This window comes from Dermochelys coriacea, chromosome 10 (genome assembly GCF_009764565.3).
Source record: "Dermochelys coriacea isolate rDerCor1 chromosome 10, rDerCor1.pri.v4, whole genome shotgun sequence".
Taxonomy (NCBI): domain Eukaryota; kingdom Metazoa; phylum Chordata; order Testudines; family Dermochelyidae; genus Dermochelys; species Dermochelys coriacea.
Genome location: NC_050077.1, coordinates 12720221 through 12738807, shown reverse-complemented (window position 1 = coordinate 12738807; position 18587 = coordinate 12720221). Strand labels below are relative to the sequence as shown.

The 18587-nt window shown below is 47.0% G+C and overlaps 1 protein-coding gene across 5 annotated transcripts in view; it reads right to left on the bottom strand.

Annotated features, from left to right (window-relative positions):
* The window catches only part of MICALL2 (MICAL like 2), a 33977-nt gene extending 26162 nt beyond the window's left edge, over window positions 1-7815 (bottom strand). The window contains exon 1 of one of the 5 annotated variants that reach the window (XM_043494169.1): window positions 6566-7815. In XM_043494169.1, the coding sequence (XP_043350104.1) occupies window positions 6566-6708 (143 nt within the window). In that variant the 5' untranslated portion in view covers window positions 6709-7815. The remainder of the gene's footprint in view (window positions 1-6565) is intronic. The other 4 variants (XM_038418882.2, XM_043494168.1, XM_043494171.1 and 1 more) reach the window with 4 other exon arrangements.
* Window positions 7816-18587: the final 10772 nt, after the last annotated feature.

Genomic DNA, 18587 nt, shown 5'->3' with positions numbered 1-18587 from the left:
ATTTTAAGGAAGCTTGACATAGTGCTGAGGAGAGAGAGACCAGGAGCTCAAGGAATGTGTCCTCTCACAGCAAGTCCAATTAGACTGCATTGAGCAACAGAAAGCACCACAGAGCCAGGGCAAGCCCAGGCTTTGCTCTGTATCTTTCAACCTGCCAAAGCACAGATGTGGGAAATGCAAAAAAAATATCTGTGCCAGAGGTTTAAAATAATGCCGGATTCATTGATTTGGCATCAGTCACATTCCCCGTCACCTCCATCTCACAAGGCTGCATTTCTGAATTCCATTTACACCAGTGAAAGCGGAGACAAAATCAAGGCCATGTGGGATGGAGCCTGGAGGTAAGAATTTGGGTTTCTCTCTGCTGAAGGATAATTGAAAAATCTGCTTGCAGTTCTCTCTGAAGAGAACGTACACAGCCAGGCTGTTTGGTGATTGTTCCACCTAGAGATCCTCACTAAAAGGCGTCTCTCCTCTTCGTGCCATGTACCCCAAATACTGTTTCCCTCATTGGCTAGTCATCTTAATGGCTAGTCTTATTAACAAGATTATATCAGATTTTTCCCTAGGGAGTTGATCTAGCTAATGCTCTTTCTAGTCTGTAGTATCAGTTGCTCTCTGGATCAACTTACCTATAATCTTAGAGGAACAACATGAATACAAAGGGATAACTCAACCGGACTACAAGATTTCACCACTGAGAAGACAAAGGGGAACTCAGTTCATTGGGAAGTGAAGAGATGGATTTACCAGACCCTGGTGGAAGGCTCGGGGCAGTGGGGAAGAATGGAGTTTGTTTGCTCAGGAAAGCGCAGTTTTAAGCCCCTGAACAAAGTTTTCATTCAGCTGGCTGAAATGGCCCCGCTCCCAAGGAGCTACTCCAGCCCTACCATCTCCAGCTTGCAGCGTTTGTCATGATCCCTCCTTAGCACATGTGTTTCCATAGGGAAGATCCTGTCTGCTCCTGCAAGCCAGCCATAGGATGCAACAGCACAAAGGGATTCCGCAGCTGCTCACCCTGTGACTGAGAACAGGAAGCAACCCAAAGGCTGCCTGTGGAGAAAGGTCCAGACAATGCCCCGGGTCTCTACATGGGGTTCCCTGGGAACAGTGAAACCTTCCCAGTTCAAAGGATCCCTTGCAAGTCGTAAAGGCCCTATGACAGCACAGACCTTGCATAGGAGAAACCTGACCTGTTCCTGCACAAACGGGACCGTCTCTTGGCAGCCAGCTCTTCCACATATGACATGCTTATGCTGGCTACAGCAAGGGCAGTGGAGCCCTAGGTTTATGCCCATGCACAGGGGGCCCCACACACACACACACACACACACACACACACACACACACACACACACACACACACACACACACCCCTTCGATCAGCCACCAAGCAACTGGCAGACCAGCTCAAAGGCCATGGAGAATCGGCTACAGATAAAAAGACATGGGTGAAGTCCAACAAGTCTTACTTTGCTTAGGGCTTCTGTGCAGCCTTGGCAATAGCCCTAAGCAATGGCACCTAAAATGCAAAGCGCAACTTGAACGGTGCTGAACTGCAATCCATGCTCATCCCTTTAGTTTGCTATGTAGAGGGACAAGTATGGGTGAGGTAATATCTTTTATTGGAGCATCCCAGAGAAACTGCTTCTGGGAAGACAGGTTTCAGAGTAGCAGCCGTGTTAGTTTGTATTCACAAAAAGAAAAGGAGTACTTGTGGCACCTTAGAGACTAACAAATTTATTTGAGCATAAGCTTTCGTGAGCTACAGCTCACATCTGATGAAGTGAGCTGTAGCTCACGAAAACTTATGCTCAAATAAATTTGTTAGTCTCTAAGGTGCCACAAGTACTCCTTTTCTTTCTGGGAGGACAGAGTCTGTTAGCCTCTCTAGTCTAGTGGCTCCAGGAATGCTTTGGTTTACTGATTTTCCAGGTAACAAGGAAGACAAGCAAATTGTATGACTCTGCACTTGTATGCAAATTCGCTGCAGCAGTCTGATTGGGCTTCCCTTGCCCAATCCACTCCATTCCTGTCTGCCTCCTAGACTTGCTGTCCCCTACGGAGCAAACTCGCCTGGCTGCTTTCATTCCAGCTAGCTGATAACAACCACGCTAAGGTCTCCTGGAGAATAAGAGCAGACAGATACTGTTCACAGCTCACCAGTTCCAGCTATCCAACTCTACCCAGCTTGCAGCCTGCCTGGAGATTTCATACCCCCTCTAAATTCCTATATGCTGACCTATTAACAGTTAAAAGAACAGGAGTACTTATGGCACCTTAGAGACTAACAAGTTTATTTGAGCATAAGCTTTCGTGAGCTACAGTTAGTTAGCAACCTGAGAAAGAATATCACCAATGGGCAGCAGTGAAGAGGGAAGGAAAGAAGACAGAGCTTAATCAAAACCTTTCCGCCAAAAAGTCCCTAAAACATCTGGAATTAATACCAGAGAGAGTGAATGACAGAGCACAGTTTCTCTGCTTTTCCAGGTTTCATAGTAGCAGTTGTGTTAGTCTGTATTCACAAAAAGAAAAAGAGTACTTGTGGCACCTTAGAGACTAACAAATTTATTAGAGCATAAGCTTTCGTGAGCTAATGCATCCGATGAAGTGAGCTGTAGCTCACGAAAGCTTATGCTCTAATAAATTTGTTAGTCTCTAAGGTGCCACAAGTACTCCTTTTCTTTCTGCTTTTCCAGACTCACTTATCGGTACAGACTCAAAACCCACTAACAGGACTAGCAACATATCACACCTCCAGCTGATGCCAAGGTGAGAACACTGCAGAGTTCACATCTTGGATCCTGCAGCTGGGAAGCTTCACCTTCTTCTGACAAGAATAAATTAATGCTCTGTATTCATTCCCCACTTATCATGGGCACAAACCTGCCTGTAGCGGTGCATGGACTATTTATACGGGACGTTAAGAAATCTTAATCTATTGGACTGAAAGGGGAATTTAATTCCAAATTCATTCAGTCCTGGGTTTCTTTCCTAACAAAGTCCAACATGCCCTAGTCTCTAGAGCACGTGGGGAATGCAGTTCTAGTTGTATGCAGGTTGCCCAGAGCACAGAGAGCATAGAACCTCTTGCCACTGCTGCCTGACCTCAGCTACATTTGGAAGGAGTAATCTTTCCGTTCACATGTTTTCCCTCTTCCTGTTTCCTGCCAGAAAAGACATTATATCAGCCTCCCCCTGACCTATGGACTGCAAACCCCAGAATAGAAAACCGCAATGTTGTTAAAGCTTTGCTGACTGCCTGAAATCTCCTGCTACTCCCCATGCCTCCCGGAGCAAGAAACACCCTCTCCATAGCATACCCCCGGAGCTAAAATATCATCTGTGTAAACCAAGAGAAGAAAACACGCTGCAGAACAATCTCTGCAGATTTACAGATCAACATTCAATCCGTGATTTATAGACACGAATTAGCTCTGTTGCAAGGATACCGAGCTCACAGATTCGCAGGAATTTAAAAGAAAATCCAAGCTTCTGGAGCTTCCCATGGCCTCCTGCAACTTCTGACACTAAGCGTGTAAAGATATCATCTCCACCCAGCAGCACCTTAACCTGTCAGTCGTACACCAGCTGCTTTGTTGTGTGACTCTGCTATTGTTAATATTGTTAAGGGAGACCAGACCCAAAGGCCTTGTCATAATTTCACCTGCACATGTCCGTCTGAGCACAGCGGCACCTGAAATTCTCTGCGGCAGAATTAAACAAAAAAAAAAAAAACAGGGAGAAATCACAACAAGTGTTTGCAGCTTTAGTGAACAGAGAGATTTTATTTAAAGCGTGTCTATCCCCTGCTTTAAGCATGCAGCCTAAGCATTATACGTACCTCCTGGCCTGGCCAACAGGGAATTTCCCTGGAGCTCAGATAGCCAATCCCCTGCCCAAGCGTCCATGTTTGATACGGTGTGACACACATTCAATACAAGGACAGCTAGGACGTGGCTAGGTCCTTTCTGAGTGTCTGGGAGCCACATAATCTGCTGCCACAGGCATTTACCATGTCACTGACTCTGGATTAAAGGCAGGCCGGGGAACATTTAGAGTCCTACAGAGAACCTCCAAGACGGTACACATGGTGAGATGGCAAGAAGTAAACAGAGCAAGGCAATGGCACCTGATGAAATAAGGGAGGAGAAACTAGTTTCAGAAAGATTGCCATGGACCGGGTGGCTGCTCCTGCCAGTCAAACAAGTCATTAATTTGCTAGTGACAGCCTCTTTAAAGCACAGAAGCAAAGTTCAAGGAAACCCACAGCACACAGGAGAGAGGTGAGCGGGGATGGATGACCACTTCCTTAGGTTAAAGCAATAAGTGAGACACCTGTAAGAGAGGCTTCCCCACAGAAAACTGAACAGACCACACAGGACAGCCTAGGCAGGAGGGCACAGTCCAAAGAATCAGAGAAGAGCCCCAAGAATAGAATAGAATAGTAATGCATCCGATGAAGTGAGCTGTAGCTCACGAAAGCTTATGCTCTAATAAATTTGTTAGTCTCTAAGGTGCCACAATACTCCTTTTCTTTTTAAGAATAGAAGAGACAATCTAATTCCTTGCCAGACTGACATGGCCTACCACAGGGGACCCAAGTACTCCCATCAATGTGACAGAGAAATTCTCTCCCTGCCCCTCGGCTTTGTTCTCTCACTTCTTGTGTTACTAGCCTTCAAGCTAAAATTACACAGTAAAAAGAACCCAGAACGCAACTTCAGGGGCAGCATTCAGCCCTTCCTTTCATAATGCAGCTGTTGAGTCTGACACCACCAGCAGCGGAAAAACAAGGCAAGACCTAAACCCTATGGGACAGCGGTGTAACAAGCTGAGCAGCCCGGCCTCCTGGAGATGCCCTTAGCGCATAATGAAGTCACTGGGAGTTGAGGGCTCCTATTCCCTCACAGGATTGGGCTCTAAATCGGCAAACAAGCAATTGGTGACAAGCAGGCAGCTACTGAGCTCTGTTTGTGGTCTGTCAAAGAGCTCTTCTGAAAGCAGCCACTCAGTCTGCGTTTCCATGGAAGAGGCCGTGGGACGGAGAAGAGGCAATCAGTGGAAGGAGTAGTTTCCTTCCAGCATGGCTCCTTTAAGCTCCCCAGCATGGAATCCTGCCTGGAAATTCCCAGGGTTTTTTTTGTTGTTGTTTTATTTAAATAGCATTTATTGGCCAGCTAATAACTGATGAAATTGGCATTTGGCACAGCATGGAAAGTGAAGCCTAAACAAATATTAACTGCAAAGAAGGAAACATTTCCCAACTGGTGTTTAAACTTGTTTAGCAACAGAAGGGACATATTTTAACTCTTTACAGCTCAGCCCCAGCCTTTCGCTACTCGCTGAGGAGAAGAAAGGAGTGCGAACGGGGAGAAACAAGCCATTGGCTTGAAGGCTTTCTGCTTTCATGACAGCACAACTAGTTCTGCTTTGGCACTGAAGACCATCTAACCAGGGCTGGAAGGTTTGTAGCACTGTAGATAGACTAGGTGGGGGAGGTGATATCTTTTATTGGACCGACTTCTGTTGGTGAGGGAGACCAGCTTCAGGTCTGAAGAAGAGCTCTGTGTAAGCTCGAAAGCTTGTCTCCCTCACCAACAGAAGTTGGCCCAATAAAAGATATCACCTCCCCCACCTTGTCTCCCTCATAGCCTGGGACCAACAGGGCCCACAGCTTGAGCATTCTCTTACTCTAACGCAGCTAGCACTCAGGAAGCCCCCAGCCACACAGGCCCCCCAACACGAGGTCACTGCCCTGCAGCAGGCCCAACTGGACAAGACCAGGCGCTGCCATTAACTGGACACAAACCCCTGCGCTAGGCAAATCACACACCTGAACTGAGCTAAAATAGCTGCTAACACCAGAGAGCACCTCATGGAGCTGAAAGAGATGGCACTCAGGACAGCGCTCCCACCCCATAAAGGCCACAGTGCTCAAGGGCAGCCCGAGTCACAGTTAATGCTTTGGGACACTACACTCTGACTCTTCCCCCATTGCCATGGTCCTTGAAACCCAGACTCACATGCCAACCCAGTCTCCCTTGCCCCCGTGCAATAGGACAGGACAGAGAATTAACTCACAACCCAATTTCTTCCAGCAGCCCAGGTGGCACTGAGGTGGGTACTATGCACTGAAGTTCCATGGGAAAGGCCATGATACCTAGCACAGAAAGACATCCCTGCCGCTCCCTGTCCAACCCCCCCTCCCCCCGCTACAGAAGAGAGATCCAGTACTGAGTGTTGAGAAACATAATTGTGCATGGGAAGCCTGAAGCGGCTATTAAGTCGTTCAGTGCATGGCCCTGCCACGATTTTCTGTGGGGCTTTTTTCCAGTCAAGTTTTAAATGACTCTTAATTGCTTTAAGATGAGCAACAATTTTTATAACCTCAGTTCCATGACTGCTCAGTGTTTCTGGCATAAATAATTTACAAGTGAGAGGACACCAGATTTACATGGGAGGGAGACAGAATTTGGATTGAATGCAGGAGAACTTGTAAGGCAAGATACTAGAAGGAACCAACACACAGGAGGAGGAGCACCTGAAGCTCCCTGTTACTCACATGAGATCTGGTTTGTGCCGATGAAGGATGGCACAGAATGCCAGGCCGTCCCGGAAAGAGGTGGTCATGTTGGTGATGCTGACATCCCGGTAGCCTTCACACTGCTGCTTGCACCACAGCTGCAAGTTTTTGATGGCTGCCATTCTGGGTAAGGGGGGCAGTCAGAGACAGGGGTTAGGCAAGTACAGGAGAGGCAAGACAGATCCGTGCTGCGGTGCTCCCAGTGGAAAATCTGACATCCAGAGCCAGCACTTAGCGATGCCAGGAACTGAAGAGCCCCAAACTCCACCAGCTTGGTTCTGTGATAGACCCAGATCCTTCACCTGCTGCAAAGTGCTTTTGCTACCAACCTCCCAGGCTGCTTCTGCAGGCAAGAAAAGGAATGCTGCAAGCAGCCCCCGCCACCGCTGGCACAAGCCCTCCCCCGTCACTGCTGGGGGCGAGTGTAGGCAAGGCTAGTTCCTGCCCCTCCCCCGTCACTGCTGGGGACGCAGGCGATGCTGGTGCAAGACTCCCCCCTGTCACTGCTGGGGGGGGAGCGTGTGCAGGCGATGCTGGTGCAAGACCCTCCCCCAGACACTGCTGAGGGGGTGCAGGAGATGCTGGTGCGAGACCCCACGTCACTGCTGGGGGGGGGGTTTGCAGGCGATGCTGATGCAAGACCCCACGTCACTGCTGGGGGGGGGGGTTTGCAGGCGATGCTGATGCAAGACCCCCCCGTCACTGCTGGGGGGTGCCGATGAAGCTGGCCCCAGCCCGGCTGTGTCTAGCGGAGGGAGCCCGCGGCAGCCCCAGAGGGTGTCAGGAGCTTCCCGACTCCCAGCCCCGGACGCGGGGAGCCGCCGCCGAGCCCCGCTCGCCGCCCAAGGCGCAGCTTGTCCTGCAGCCCCGCCAGCGGGTCCCGGCTGCAGCCTGCTGGGCGGGCGGGAAGGAGCCGAGCCGCGGCCCGATCTGTGGGCAAGAGGCGGGGAGAGCGCAGGGGAGGAGCGGGGGGAGGGATCAGGGCGCCCCCTCGGCCTGGAGAGAGGCCCCTTCCCCGGGGCAGGGAGCCGGCCGCGCTCCGCCGCAGCGCGGGTGAGCAGAGTCCCGGGGCTCGTAGCAGCGCCGGGGGGGGAAGCTCCAGCCCAACGCCCCCGACCGTGTGCCCGGCGGAAGCGCCGAGCGGGCGGGGCGGGAGAAGCCCCAGGGCCCCGACCCGGCCCCGCCGCAGAAGGGGGGCAAACAGGGGCAGTGCCCCGGGAAGGGTCTGAAAGGAGCAGAACGGGGGCAGGAGCGCACGTGGAAGGGCCCCCCACTTGCTCTGGGCCCAGGAAACCTTGATCCACCTGTACAGGCCAAGGCCTGCCAGGGAGAGGGGGTGCTGCTCTCTAGTTCTGCTCATTCGCTGCCCTGGGTGCAGGCCACCTGGCCCAAGCCAGGTGGAGACCATGGAGCTGCAGAACCAGCCCCCGGGGACCTGGTAAACCGACCTAGGGTGGCAAGATCAGGGAGATAGCTCATCAGATCCTGGAGCTAGCACAGCTGCTGAGCTGGGCTTTCTCTAGGCTGAGTTGGGTCAAGTGTAGAACTATCTTCTGGGGCAGCATTGACAGGACTCAGATTTCCACACCTTTATCCCTCCTCTCTCCCCTCATGTGTGAGTGCAGATGACATCTCTGCTGCAAAGCTGCTAGGGGCTATTGTGCAACTAGACAGAGATGTGGGGAACCATTCAGATGGTGGTTCAGAATCATGATATGAGTCTTCTCTTTGTCCTGTCCTCAGGCTGCTTCCCACCATGTCCATGCACATGTGATCACCAGAAAATTGGTGCTCAAGCAGCTGGCATCACAGGAGATGCTCCAGCTTTTTGAAGCTTTCTGCCACCATCACAGGTATTTGGGCCAGTGATTATCCTGTCTCCAACTCTGGTGCAGAGTTGATGAAGGCAATGCCATATAGCTGATGTGCACCAGGTGGTAGATCGACTAGCGGGAGCCAGAGCACATAGGCGACAGGGTCATTCTCAACTCGTTTGCCATAATTGATGACAATGTTAGGGGTTTAAAGGTGGCAAGACAAGTTAGATGAGCGAGGAAACATCTTGAAACCAGTTTCCACATCTGTCCCCTGTTCATACACTAACCCATCTGCCCATACATTTATGCATCCCCCACCTGCTGATTTTTCAGCAGAGTGACACCTGTTCACTCCATACATGTTTCCAATGAAAAGGCATGTCACAGTTCCATATAAACATGCACAGCCTGAGCAGCCCCACTGCAGAAACTTGACTGGTGTGCATCAGAAAGGAGCCTCAACCAATGCTGCAAATCTGAACACTTTGGCTCAAACTTAACTTCACGCCAGCCTATCTTTAGGGTTCAGAGTAGCAGCCATGTTAGTCTGTATTTGCGAAAAGAAAAGGAGGACGTGTGGCACCTTAGAGACTAACAAATTTATTTGAGCATAAGCTTTCATGAGCTACAGCTCACTTCATCGGATGCTGTAGCTCACAAAAGCTTATGCTCATAAATTTGTTAGTCTCTAAGGTGCCACAAGTCCTCCTTTTCTTTTTATCTTTAGGGTGTATGTGTATCATTGCCTTAGCATGCTGAAATCCATGTACGTTTGCTGTTACCACAGTAGCGTTGCTAGTTCAGCAGGTAGAGGCAGCTTGCATTTCTAGTTGAAGAGCAAGCACTCTCTTCCAAACACTACCTGCACCTCCCTGCTGGCTGTTCAGCCTGCAAAACCCTAGTAAACTGGAAGCTACTGGTGACACTGGGTGATGCAGGATCAGGGTAGGAAATTTAGGGAAGAGGATGTAGCAAACAGAAGCAATTTATATCAGAGCTGGGAAGCTACTGCTTCCACAGCACAATACAATTGGGTTTAGGGGGTAGGGTCTAGAATGGGGGGGGAGGAGAAGCTGATAGAATGCTGTAAAAACATGCCATGATAAACAGCTCTAGGGTCCATTCATTGTTACCCTGCCCTTTGTGTTGTCATTTTCGCCAGTGCAGAGTGGATGTAAAGTGACTTCTTCTGTCTTCTTTGCACTGGTGTAAATAAATGAGTACACAAGGCTCAGTACAACAGCAAATGGGCCGGGAGGTCTCAAACCAGCCACCCAAACGAGGCATATGCCAGTCAGCAGCTCCAGCCCCATATGCTCAAATAAATTTGTTAGTCTCTAAGGTGCCACAAGTACTCCTTTTCTTTTTGCATCTCTCATGCTGCCCCACAACTGAATGAGCAGAGCCTTCTCTGCTTACTCAGAGCCTAGATCAGGCAGAAGTGTGTGGGGACAGCAGCCAGAGTGGGCTTGTTGCTTCCCAGACACAGCTGCACACGAGTGCAACTGACAGCAAATCTGTGCCCAGAAGAGAAGGAGCTGTTAGATGCAGGAACATAAAGGCTAGCGAATGAAAGAATTTTACAAGGGGTAGTTGCATCTGAATTTAGGCCATTTTTTACACTCAGTCAGCAGTTAGTGACTTGACCCCCTCGCTTCCCAAAGTCCCAGTTTTAGCTCCACTGTGATCCACAAAACTCCCTCCATCCCCATCAGTACCTAAACTCTCTTGGCATCTAAGTTTTCAGGGTAAAAGTTCCCTAGGTTTCTGCCTTTGGGCATGCATACTACTGCCTCCCTCTAGGCATCCAAATGCTTAAGTCCTGCCTCAGCCCTAGAGTGATTCACAAATGGGGAAGACAAGCATTTGGCTGCCTATGTCACATGTGGGACCCAATCAGCTGGATGTGCTCAGAGGCCACCTACCTGACTGGGTCCTGTTCAAACACAGGTCAGAGGAGGAAGAGGAAGTGGCAGTGCCACCCTATAACGGTTAGCCCCAACCACTGGACTACAGAGCCATTCTCTCTCAATGCCTCTTCCACTGAAATACTTACATCACTGGGCCAGAGAGAGAGAATGGCTCTACAGGCCAACGGTTGGGACACACACCTGCTCCAATCCCTCTGTCCGTATATAGCCATGGGGAACAGCTTCAAGAGGAGCAAGTGAGGGACCTTCCTACATTAGAATAGCCCCTGGCTCAGTGGTTAAAGCACCCTCCTGAGACAGGGCAGATCCCTGTTCAAATCCTCTCTCGTTCTCAGGCTAAGGGGGGAAATTGAACCCAGGTCTCACAAATCCCAGGACCTTGCTCTATAACCAATGGGCTAAAAGTTATAACACTTCCTACTCTATCCATTTTATGTGGCACGAGGCAGGTGCCTAAATCATTCCCACAAGAAATGCCTTCGGAGCTTGATTCCAGCAGACAAGTTCCTGTTTGTGGAGCTCCAAGCAGAGAGAGGTACCTCCCTGCAGTCCAGATTTAGGTGCCTAGGTGAGAGGACAGGGCTTAGTACATTCCACTGCACTGGCATCTTCCATTGGCTAGTTTAGGCATCTCCCTGCATAGCATGCTGGCTTCGGTAGTTAGGCATCTCTCTCTCCTACTTCAGTGTAGAGATGCCTAGGCACCTAATTCAGGTTTTTTGGAGCACAATGGTGTTCCTATGATTTTCTACGTGCATAAAAGTTAGGCACATTACCACTTGGCATTGCAATACTTAAGTCCCCCTTTGTGAATCTGGGCCTTGGTCAGACGCAGAAGGGCACACCTTCAGCTGAGCCTCTGCCCCAGTGTGTTACACCAGGGGTAGGTAGGAGGAAGGGATCATGATCGTTAGCATCAATTAAACATTATCAACTTAAGAAACAGCTGGAAAAACAAGGAACTCACAAGAAACGTATTTGTATAGTTGACAAAGCAGCAAAGGACACAAAATAATGCTTTCGTCTAAGAGCTGCCTATAAATTAGGTATAAAGAATTAATACATCCAGTAGAATATATTAATGGCATTTCTGTGACATGATATGGATAATATACATTAATATATAAATACCTTACAAATAATTCACAGTGCGTTTCCATTTCATCAACAATCACCAGCCAATGTATTTACTTTATGGGAAGGATTATACATTTCATTATAAACAGCTTGCTGGGCATGTCAGCAACTTTTACATCTCCATTCACTTTATTATTAATGGGTTCCTGAACAGTAACAGCACAAAGATGCACACAATGCAGCATCAATATTTGATGTGGCATCTATAGTCTCCCATTTATCATTTATAACAGGCTACAAAAACATAAAACATTTATTACACATTTATAGATCATTTTATACTAAAACAAAGTTGTGTTATAAATACATTATTAATCCTGTGTGCCACTTATAGGAATCCCTTGTAATAAGGCCTTAGCATACGTTGCTCTACAACTAAAACAATCAATAGAACGTTGGGGCTGATAGGAAATATTGCACCCTCTGAGCCAGCTTTCTAGTGCTGCATGGCTTCGGCAAAGGAGCAGAAGGTAAACATCTGTTTCTGCTCAGGTTACGCTAGAAATGAATCAACACTTGATGAGGTCAGTCAGAAGAAATGCGGCATAAAACCAGAACTGTTTCACCCCATTGGACAGGTGTGTGGCAAACAAAGGTGCAGTTTCTGTGCAAATGTTAACAGAAACTTCCATGGCAGAGAATTCTGGCCCAGTTAAATATAGATTATCCAAACCAATTCTTAACCTCCATTTTCTTGCAAACCTGCGAAAGGCAATGGTTTCATTACTGCGGACATTAGGGCATCACACTCAGTCCTCTTCAGGGAGTTTGGGAAGTACAGGTTCTGCCAAAACGAGGAGGAGGGAGGCAGCAGATTTAAAAAATTCACTTGTAGGATTTCTTTTTTTTAATTCAGTGAAAACAGGGTTTTGTGGAGGTGAGCATTCCCCTGCAGTGTTTGCTGCCCAACTACTGCATCATTGGGAATGTGAAAATGAATTTAGCCCTGTGACCCCAGGGCCAGTGGAGCCCAAACATCTACCCGGCAATTATATAGCCCCGCTGCCCAAGTCAGCTGACGCAGGTCAGCTGCAGGTCTTTAACTTCAGTGTAGACATCCCCTTCATCACCTAGTCTAACCTCCTCTATCACACAGACTCTTAAATCTCACCCAGTTACCCATCAAGAGATGGAAAATCCACCACTTCCCTTGGTAGTTGGTTCTAGGCTGTGTGGACTGAGCAAAATTCAGGTTGGAGACACTTATTGGTACACAATAGGCATTGGGTTCCTATTACATGGTAAAGGTGATGGTAATGACATAAGAGATAGTAAGCTCATACCATATTATTACTAATGATTCAATAATATTGTGTATAAGCGACAACTACTTTGCTGTGGGTCTCATTTGTCTCCATGTTCTCTTTTGGTCTAAGTTCCATTTTCCTGGATTTGATGCCAGACCTTTGTAAATGTTGTTTGTCCCTGCTATGAAAGTCCAGTGGTGCCTGACTTCTCCAATGCAATGGAGTTCATTCCACAAAAGCACAACAAACACCTGCCGAGTTCTTTCCTAACACATGCCCATAAACAGTTTGGAGGACTTGGAAACATTGCTGGCTAGTGCAGCAGCAGCAGCCAGCCACAGCACAAAGCTATATATCTGCTGTCACTATTGACCAAAAATGCTTCACTTTTAACTCATCTTCTTAGTCCTAAATAACAGCATGATCTGGTGAGCACGTGCCAAGCATACCCTGAATGTCCACCATTGCTACTGACATCAGTTCCAGGCACTACTGTCTGCTGTCACTTCTTAAACTCATCCCAGTTTCCATACATTTTATCCCAGTGCTGCCTACTCTCCTGATTTTATAATTCGTCTTGCAATATTTGGTGCTTTTGTAAAAGCCCTAGCTCTGGAATCCTGTGATTACCTGAGACCTCAGCTTTCATTATAAAACTTACATTTCTAGTCTTCTTTGTTGTGGACGAAACCTTGGACATGTGACCTGAGTGCATCCTAAAGACACAAAAACACAAGACTACTAAAAAGAACCCCATTTAAAAAAAATCATGATTTTTATGCCCATCTCATGATTTTGGGAGGGTCCTGATTCTTTATTTTTTGAACATTCTGGGTTAGCAATACGGATATCTCGATATATCTCAAGATCTTTGGACCCAGGGTGAAAATTACAATTTGCTGACATGGGTAAGAGGAGTTATCTCAAGGACAGGAAAATCTTATCCTACCCATGTTGTAAAATTACTTGGCATTTAACAAAACTTTGTCTTCTCTCAGTTGGCTTATATATATATATATATATATATATATATATATATATATATATATATATATATATATATGGCTGTTATTTCTCCCAATACTAGCAGGGGCATGTTTTTCTTATCCTTTCAAAATTAATGACTTATTTTAGATTAAGGACTCAAAACAGGAAGGAAGTATCCATGAGAGAAGAGAGTGTGTGCGTCTCCTCTGTAACATAATGAATCATCTGCGCCTTACCAAAAGGCAGCCAGGCTGATTCCTCAGATATTTAAAAGGCCTGGGTCAGAGAAAACAAAGAACAATTTCATAGCTCCGCATGCCACTTGAAAAAGCTTTCAAACCAATCACTCATGATTGAGGCCAGTTTGCGGTTTTACCTGTGAAGTACCTGGAGAAAAATATAAAATTCAAGTTCAAACATGACTTCACATTGAAGGAAGCTGAAAGTGAAATAAGATACACCCAGAGGATGCACTTGTGTCAACCTGTAAATCCCTACGCTGGATGCATTGGGGATGCTTCTCAAGAGGAAATACATCCCCCAACCTTGGAGTAAGGAATCTTGAGCATCAGGAGCAAGTGACGCCCAGTTATTCTGGTGCATAAAGTGATTTCCCTTCAAAATAAATAAATAAAAGTATCTTACATGTGGGGGTGGGTCTCTGATCCTCACATCCCCAGAGGTCCCTCTGCCCCTCATGGTGAATGGGCCTGTCTCCACTCCTCTAATACCATTGCCTCTTCCCATGGCGTCAAGAGACTTCAACTGTTGCAGTGAGGTCAAGGACGAGACAATCACACATTCCATTTCTCTGGGATAGGAGAGTCCTAAAGTATCAGGTGTCCCTGCAAATGAGGTAAGCAGGACATTAAAAGGGTCCAGAAATACATGGTGGGGCTGCCACAGGATTATGTTGAGTCATGACTCAGTGCAACAAGTTTAACACACAAGTTTGACAATTTATTTTAAAAGGTGACAAGCCCAGACCAAAGGTATTAGGGTCCCTCTTTGACGGATCAGATTGAAATAAACAGACAGTGATCTCTGCACCGTCTTAAACAGAAATAACACTTCAGTTATGTGAGCATTCAGAGATCTTACCTCTGCATATCACTGAAACCAAAAATGAAACTTGGGTTTTCAAACCAGAACATGTTAGGTTGGGTGCGGTACTCTCTCCTTATCATGGATCACCATGGGAACACGCCCCTCCCAGTTTTACTCTTTCCTTCAAACTGGTTTGCCACTGCCATCCTTTGATTTTTTCACCTGTTGTCAGTGGAGCAGAGAGTAAAAGTCGGTGAACTGAGCTGATAATGTTTGTCAGTGATTAGATAGCACTTTCCGTCTTCAAGCTATACTACAGACATTAACAAATTAACCCTCACAAGCCCAGGCCATGTGGGTAAATAGGTATTATCCTTGCTTTACATACTGGAAAACGAACTATGGCTACACTAGAGATCTTACAGCAGCCAATTAATTAATCTGACCCCACCGAGCAGCAGCAGCTATCCCTGCAGGAGAAGCCCTCCTGCAGACGTAGTGCTGTCCAAACCAGACCTTAGGTCAGTGTAACTTATGTCGCTCGGGAGGGTGGCTTATTCACACCCCTGAGTGACGTACATTATACCAACATAAATGGTAGTGTAGACATAGCCTGAGGCACAAGTTAATGGACACAGCATTTCCGGTTATGGCTTATTAGAACAATCTATAATCCACCAACCCCCTCTTTTGTCCTGTGACTGCAGAGGTATTAGCAGGCCACTTGCTCTTGAGTCGTCCCTTAGATAATGGGCTAACTACTTATGCTAAACAATCTGTTTCACCCTGCGTTTAGCTGTGAAGGTAGCTGTTCCTTTCCCAGAAGAGCTCTGTGCGGCTCAAAAGCTTGTCTGTCTCACCAACAAAAGCTGGTCAAATAAAAGGTATGACCTCACCCTCCTTGTCTCTCTCCTAGCACATCAGCAGCAGAGCCATCGGTAGACATCAGGATTTCCTGGTCTCCAGTCTGTGGCTGCTTAGGAGACCATCATGTAATTGGCACAATACCAGCTTTAGCCATTTTTTCCCCACGTTCTTTTCTCTACAAACCTCCAAGTTGGAGGCCAAAGTATGAAACGAATTATTTCTAAACCTAACACTGTGCCAGCAGCACAGGTGCCGGGAAGAGCAGACTGGAAACCTCTAGAAGAACTAGCAAAACTCACCTCTTTACAAATACCACATGCCCCTGATGCATTCATCTAGCGGCATTGACACCAGCTTTAGAATGAATTATCTATTTTGCTTTTCCAGGTGGAAGGCGAATGGACATGTGGCAATAATGGGAACTCTGCATTGTGGAATTAGACCAGGGAAGGAAAATGAGCCAAATGCAGAGATATCCAAGTTAAATTTCATTTACTGGTATTCGATTGTCAATTCTTCAAGGCAGCAACTGCCATCATCTTGGGTCCTGTCCAATGCCAAGCATGATTTTAGAGAGACAAGGTGGGTGAGGTAATATCTTTTATTGGACCAGCTCCTGTTGGTGAAAGAGAGAAGCTTTTGAGATCCATAGAGCTCTTCTTCAGCTCCATGGAGCTCGAAAGCTTCTCTCTTCCAACAGAAGTGTGGTTCAATAAAAGATTTCACCTCCTCTACCTTGTTTCTCCCTTATCCTGAGACCAACACAGCTACAACACCACTGCAAACAAGCATGATTTTGACATTTTTATTCAGATTTAAATATCCAGGCATCATCTAGGTTACTAATGAAAAATATATCAAATCAAAACATCAGCAAATCCAAGCCAAAAATAGCCAGACCACAGAATCACAATGAAATGATGATTAATCATAGATTCATGCTTGTTTAAGGCCAGAAGGGCCTGTTACAATCCAGTCTGACCTCCTGCCAGGTCATAAGATATCACCAAGTGGTTCCTGCATCCAGCCCATAACTCTGTCAAGCTAGAGTCTATCGTTTAGAAAGAGAAGTATAACAGAAAGCCCTGGAGTTGAGGTCTACTCGATAAGCCTTTTTTTATTGACTTCTTTCAGTCCATTGCATTTAATAGATGGATAAATCCCCACCACACACAATTAGCAAGAGATCAGATCCAGTACCTTGGATCAACCCTAGCTCTAAACTACATTTCCAGAACTTTCTAGGGAAGTCCTGTCTTTTCTGTTAGGGAAAAGTGCAAGGGACATCTATCAACTTACCTGGCCCCATTATCTCTGAGCACCCTGTAAGGTATTTATCCTCAGGACCCCCTGGTGAGGTGGAGAAATGCTATTATCTCTATTGTATAGATAGAGAACAGAGGCACAGATACACTTAGGCCTAGATCCTCAATGGTATCTAGGTCACCTCAGGGGGAGCTATACACCTAAGGATCTGAGCCTCAGGCCTAGGATAGTCAGGAGTCCGATCAAAAGGGGACCTGACAGTATCCGATTAGATCTACTGACCAGAAACCCAAAGTCCAGTTACTGCGGGCAGGGAGGCGTCAAGTCATCACCCACTCCAGCCCCTACTCAGCCAGGGCCACCTTCTACCTGCGTCAGACAGGTGCAGCTCCCAGCCCTGGCTTTGCAGGCAAGTCCCTCCTGACATGGGCAGAGGTGGGGGAGAAAGGGGAAGAATAAAAGCAATAGGAGCAGGGGAAAAGAGGAGCAAATGGGGGCAGGGCTTCAGGGGAAGGGGCAGGGCAGGGGTGAGAATAGGGTGACCAGACAGCAAGTGTGAAAAATCAGGACAGGAGATAGGGAGGGGTAATAGGCACCTATATAAGACAAAGCCCAGAATATTGGGACCATCCCTATAAAATTGGGACACATAGTCACCCCAGGTGGGAAGGACAGGTTCCAGCACTTCTGCTGGAGTGTCCAGATTTTAAATATTACAGAGTTAGCAACCCCTACTCAGGCCTTGTCTTCACTACGGAAGAAAGGCATGTTCATAACCCAATGTAAAATCCTGGATACCCAAGCACCTAAATACCTTTGAAAATCAGGCCCCCAGCCTTTACATTAATCAGCTAACTCATGTGGAAACTACCAACTTCCTGGTCTTCACTGAGCGCTCACCTCAAGTTAGAGAAGGCCCAGTGTCACACGGGAGAAAGCCTGTAGTGGAACAGTAACCTGAATGCCATTGCCCCAAGTCCTAGGCTAAGGCCCGAATACTTTCTCTTGGTCTCAAAAAAAGAAAAAAATGACATTTTACCAACATGTGCCATGAACCAGACAGTTCCTTTGCAAATGGAAGGCAAAGAGTCCTTGCACTGAGAGCGGAAATTCACTTAGCTCAGGACGTGTCTACACTTAAAATGCTGCATCGGCACTGCTGTACGGATGCAGCTGTAGCACTTAAAGACGCTCTAAGCTGACGGGAGAGCGCTTTCCCCATCAGCATAGTTAATCCACCACCCCGAGAGCTTCTCTGCCGACAGAGCTGCCTACGTAGGGGGTTCAGTCAGTATAACGTCACTCGGGGGGTGGATTTTTCACACCCCTGAGCGACGTAGTTATACCGATAAAGGTCTGTAGTGTAGACCAGACCTGTGTGTGCCCTACCCAATCTCAACCCTGCTCTGCGGATGGCATCATTAGAGGTTTATCTCCCCTTTAAAGGCATTTCCAATAAACCCTGGAGAATCATGATTGCTTTAGATTTTAAAACTATTGATGTAAAAAAAAGGGCAATTTTATTACTTTTATGAAATGTTTTTCATTATTTGCATAATTGTCAAATGCTAATAGGACAATTAGCAATTATTATAACTTAATAATGAGCCAGCAATAACTGGCCGATTGTATTTTAATGAAATTCTTAATTGTTGCTAGGGGGGTCCCGAGGTTCTTTTGTCCAATCTTTTTCCATTAGAGA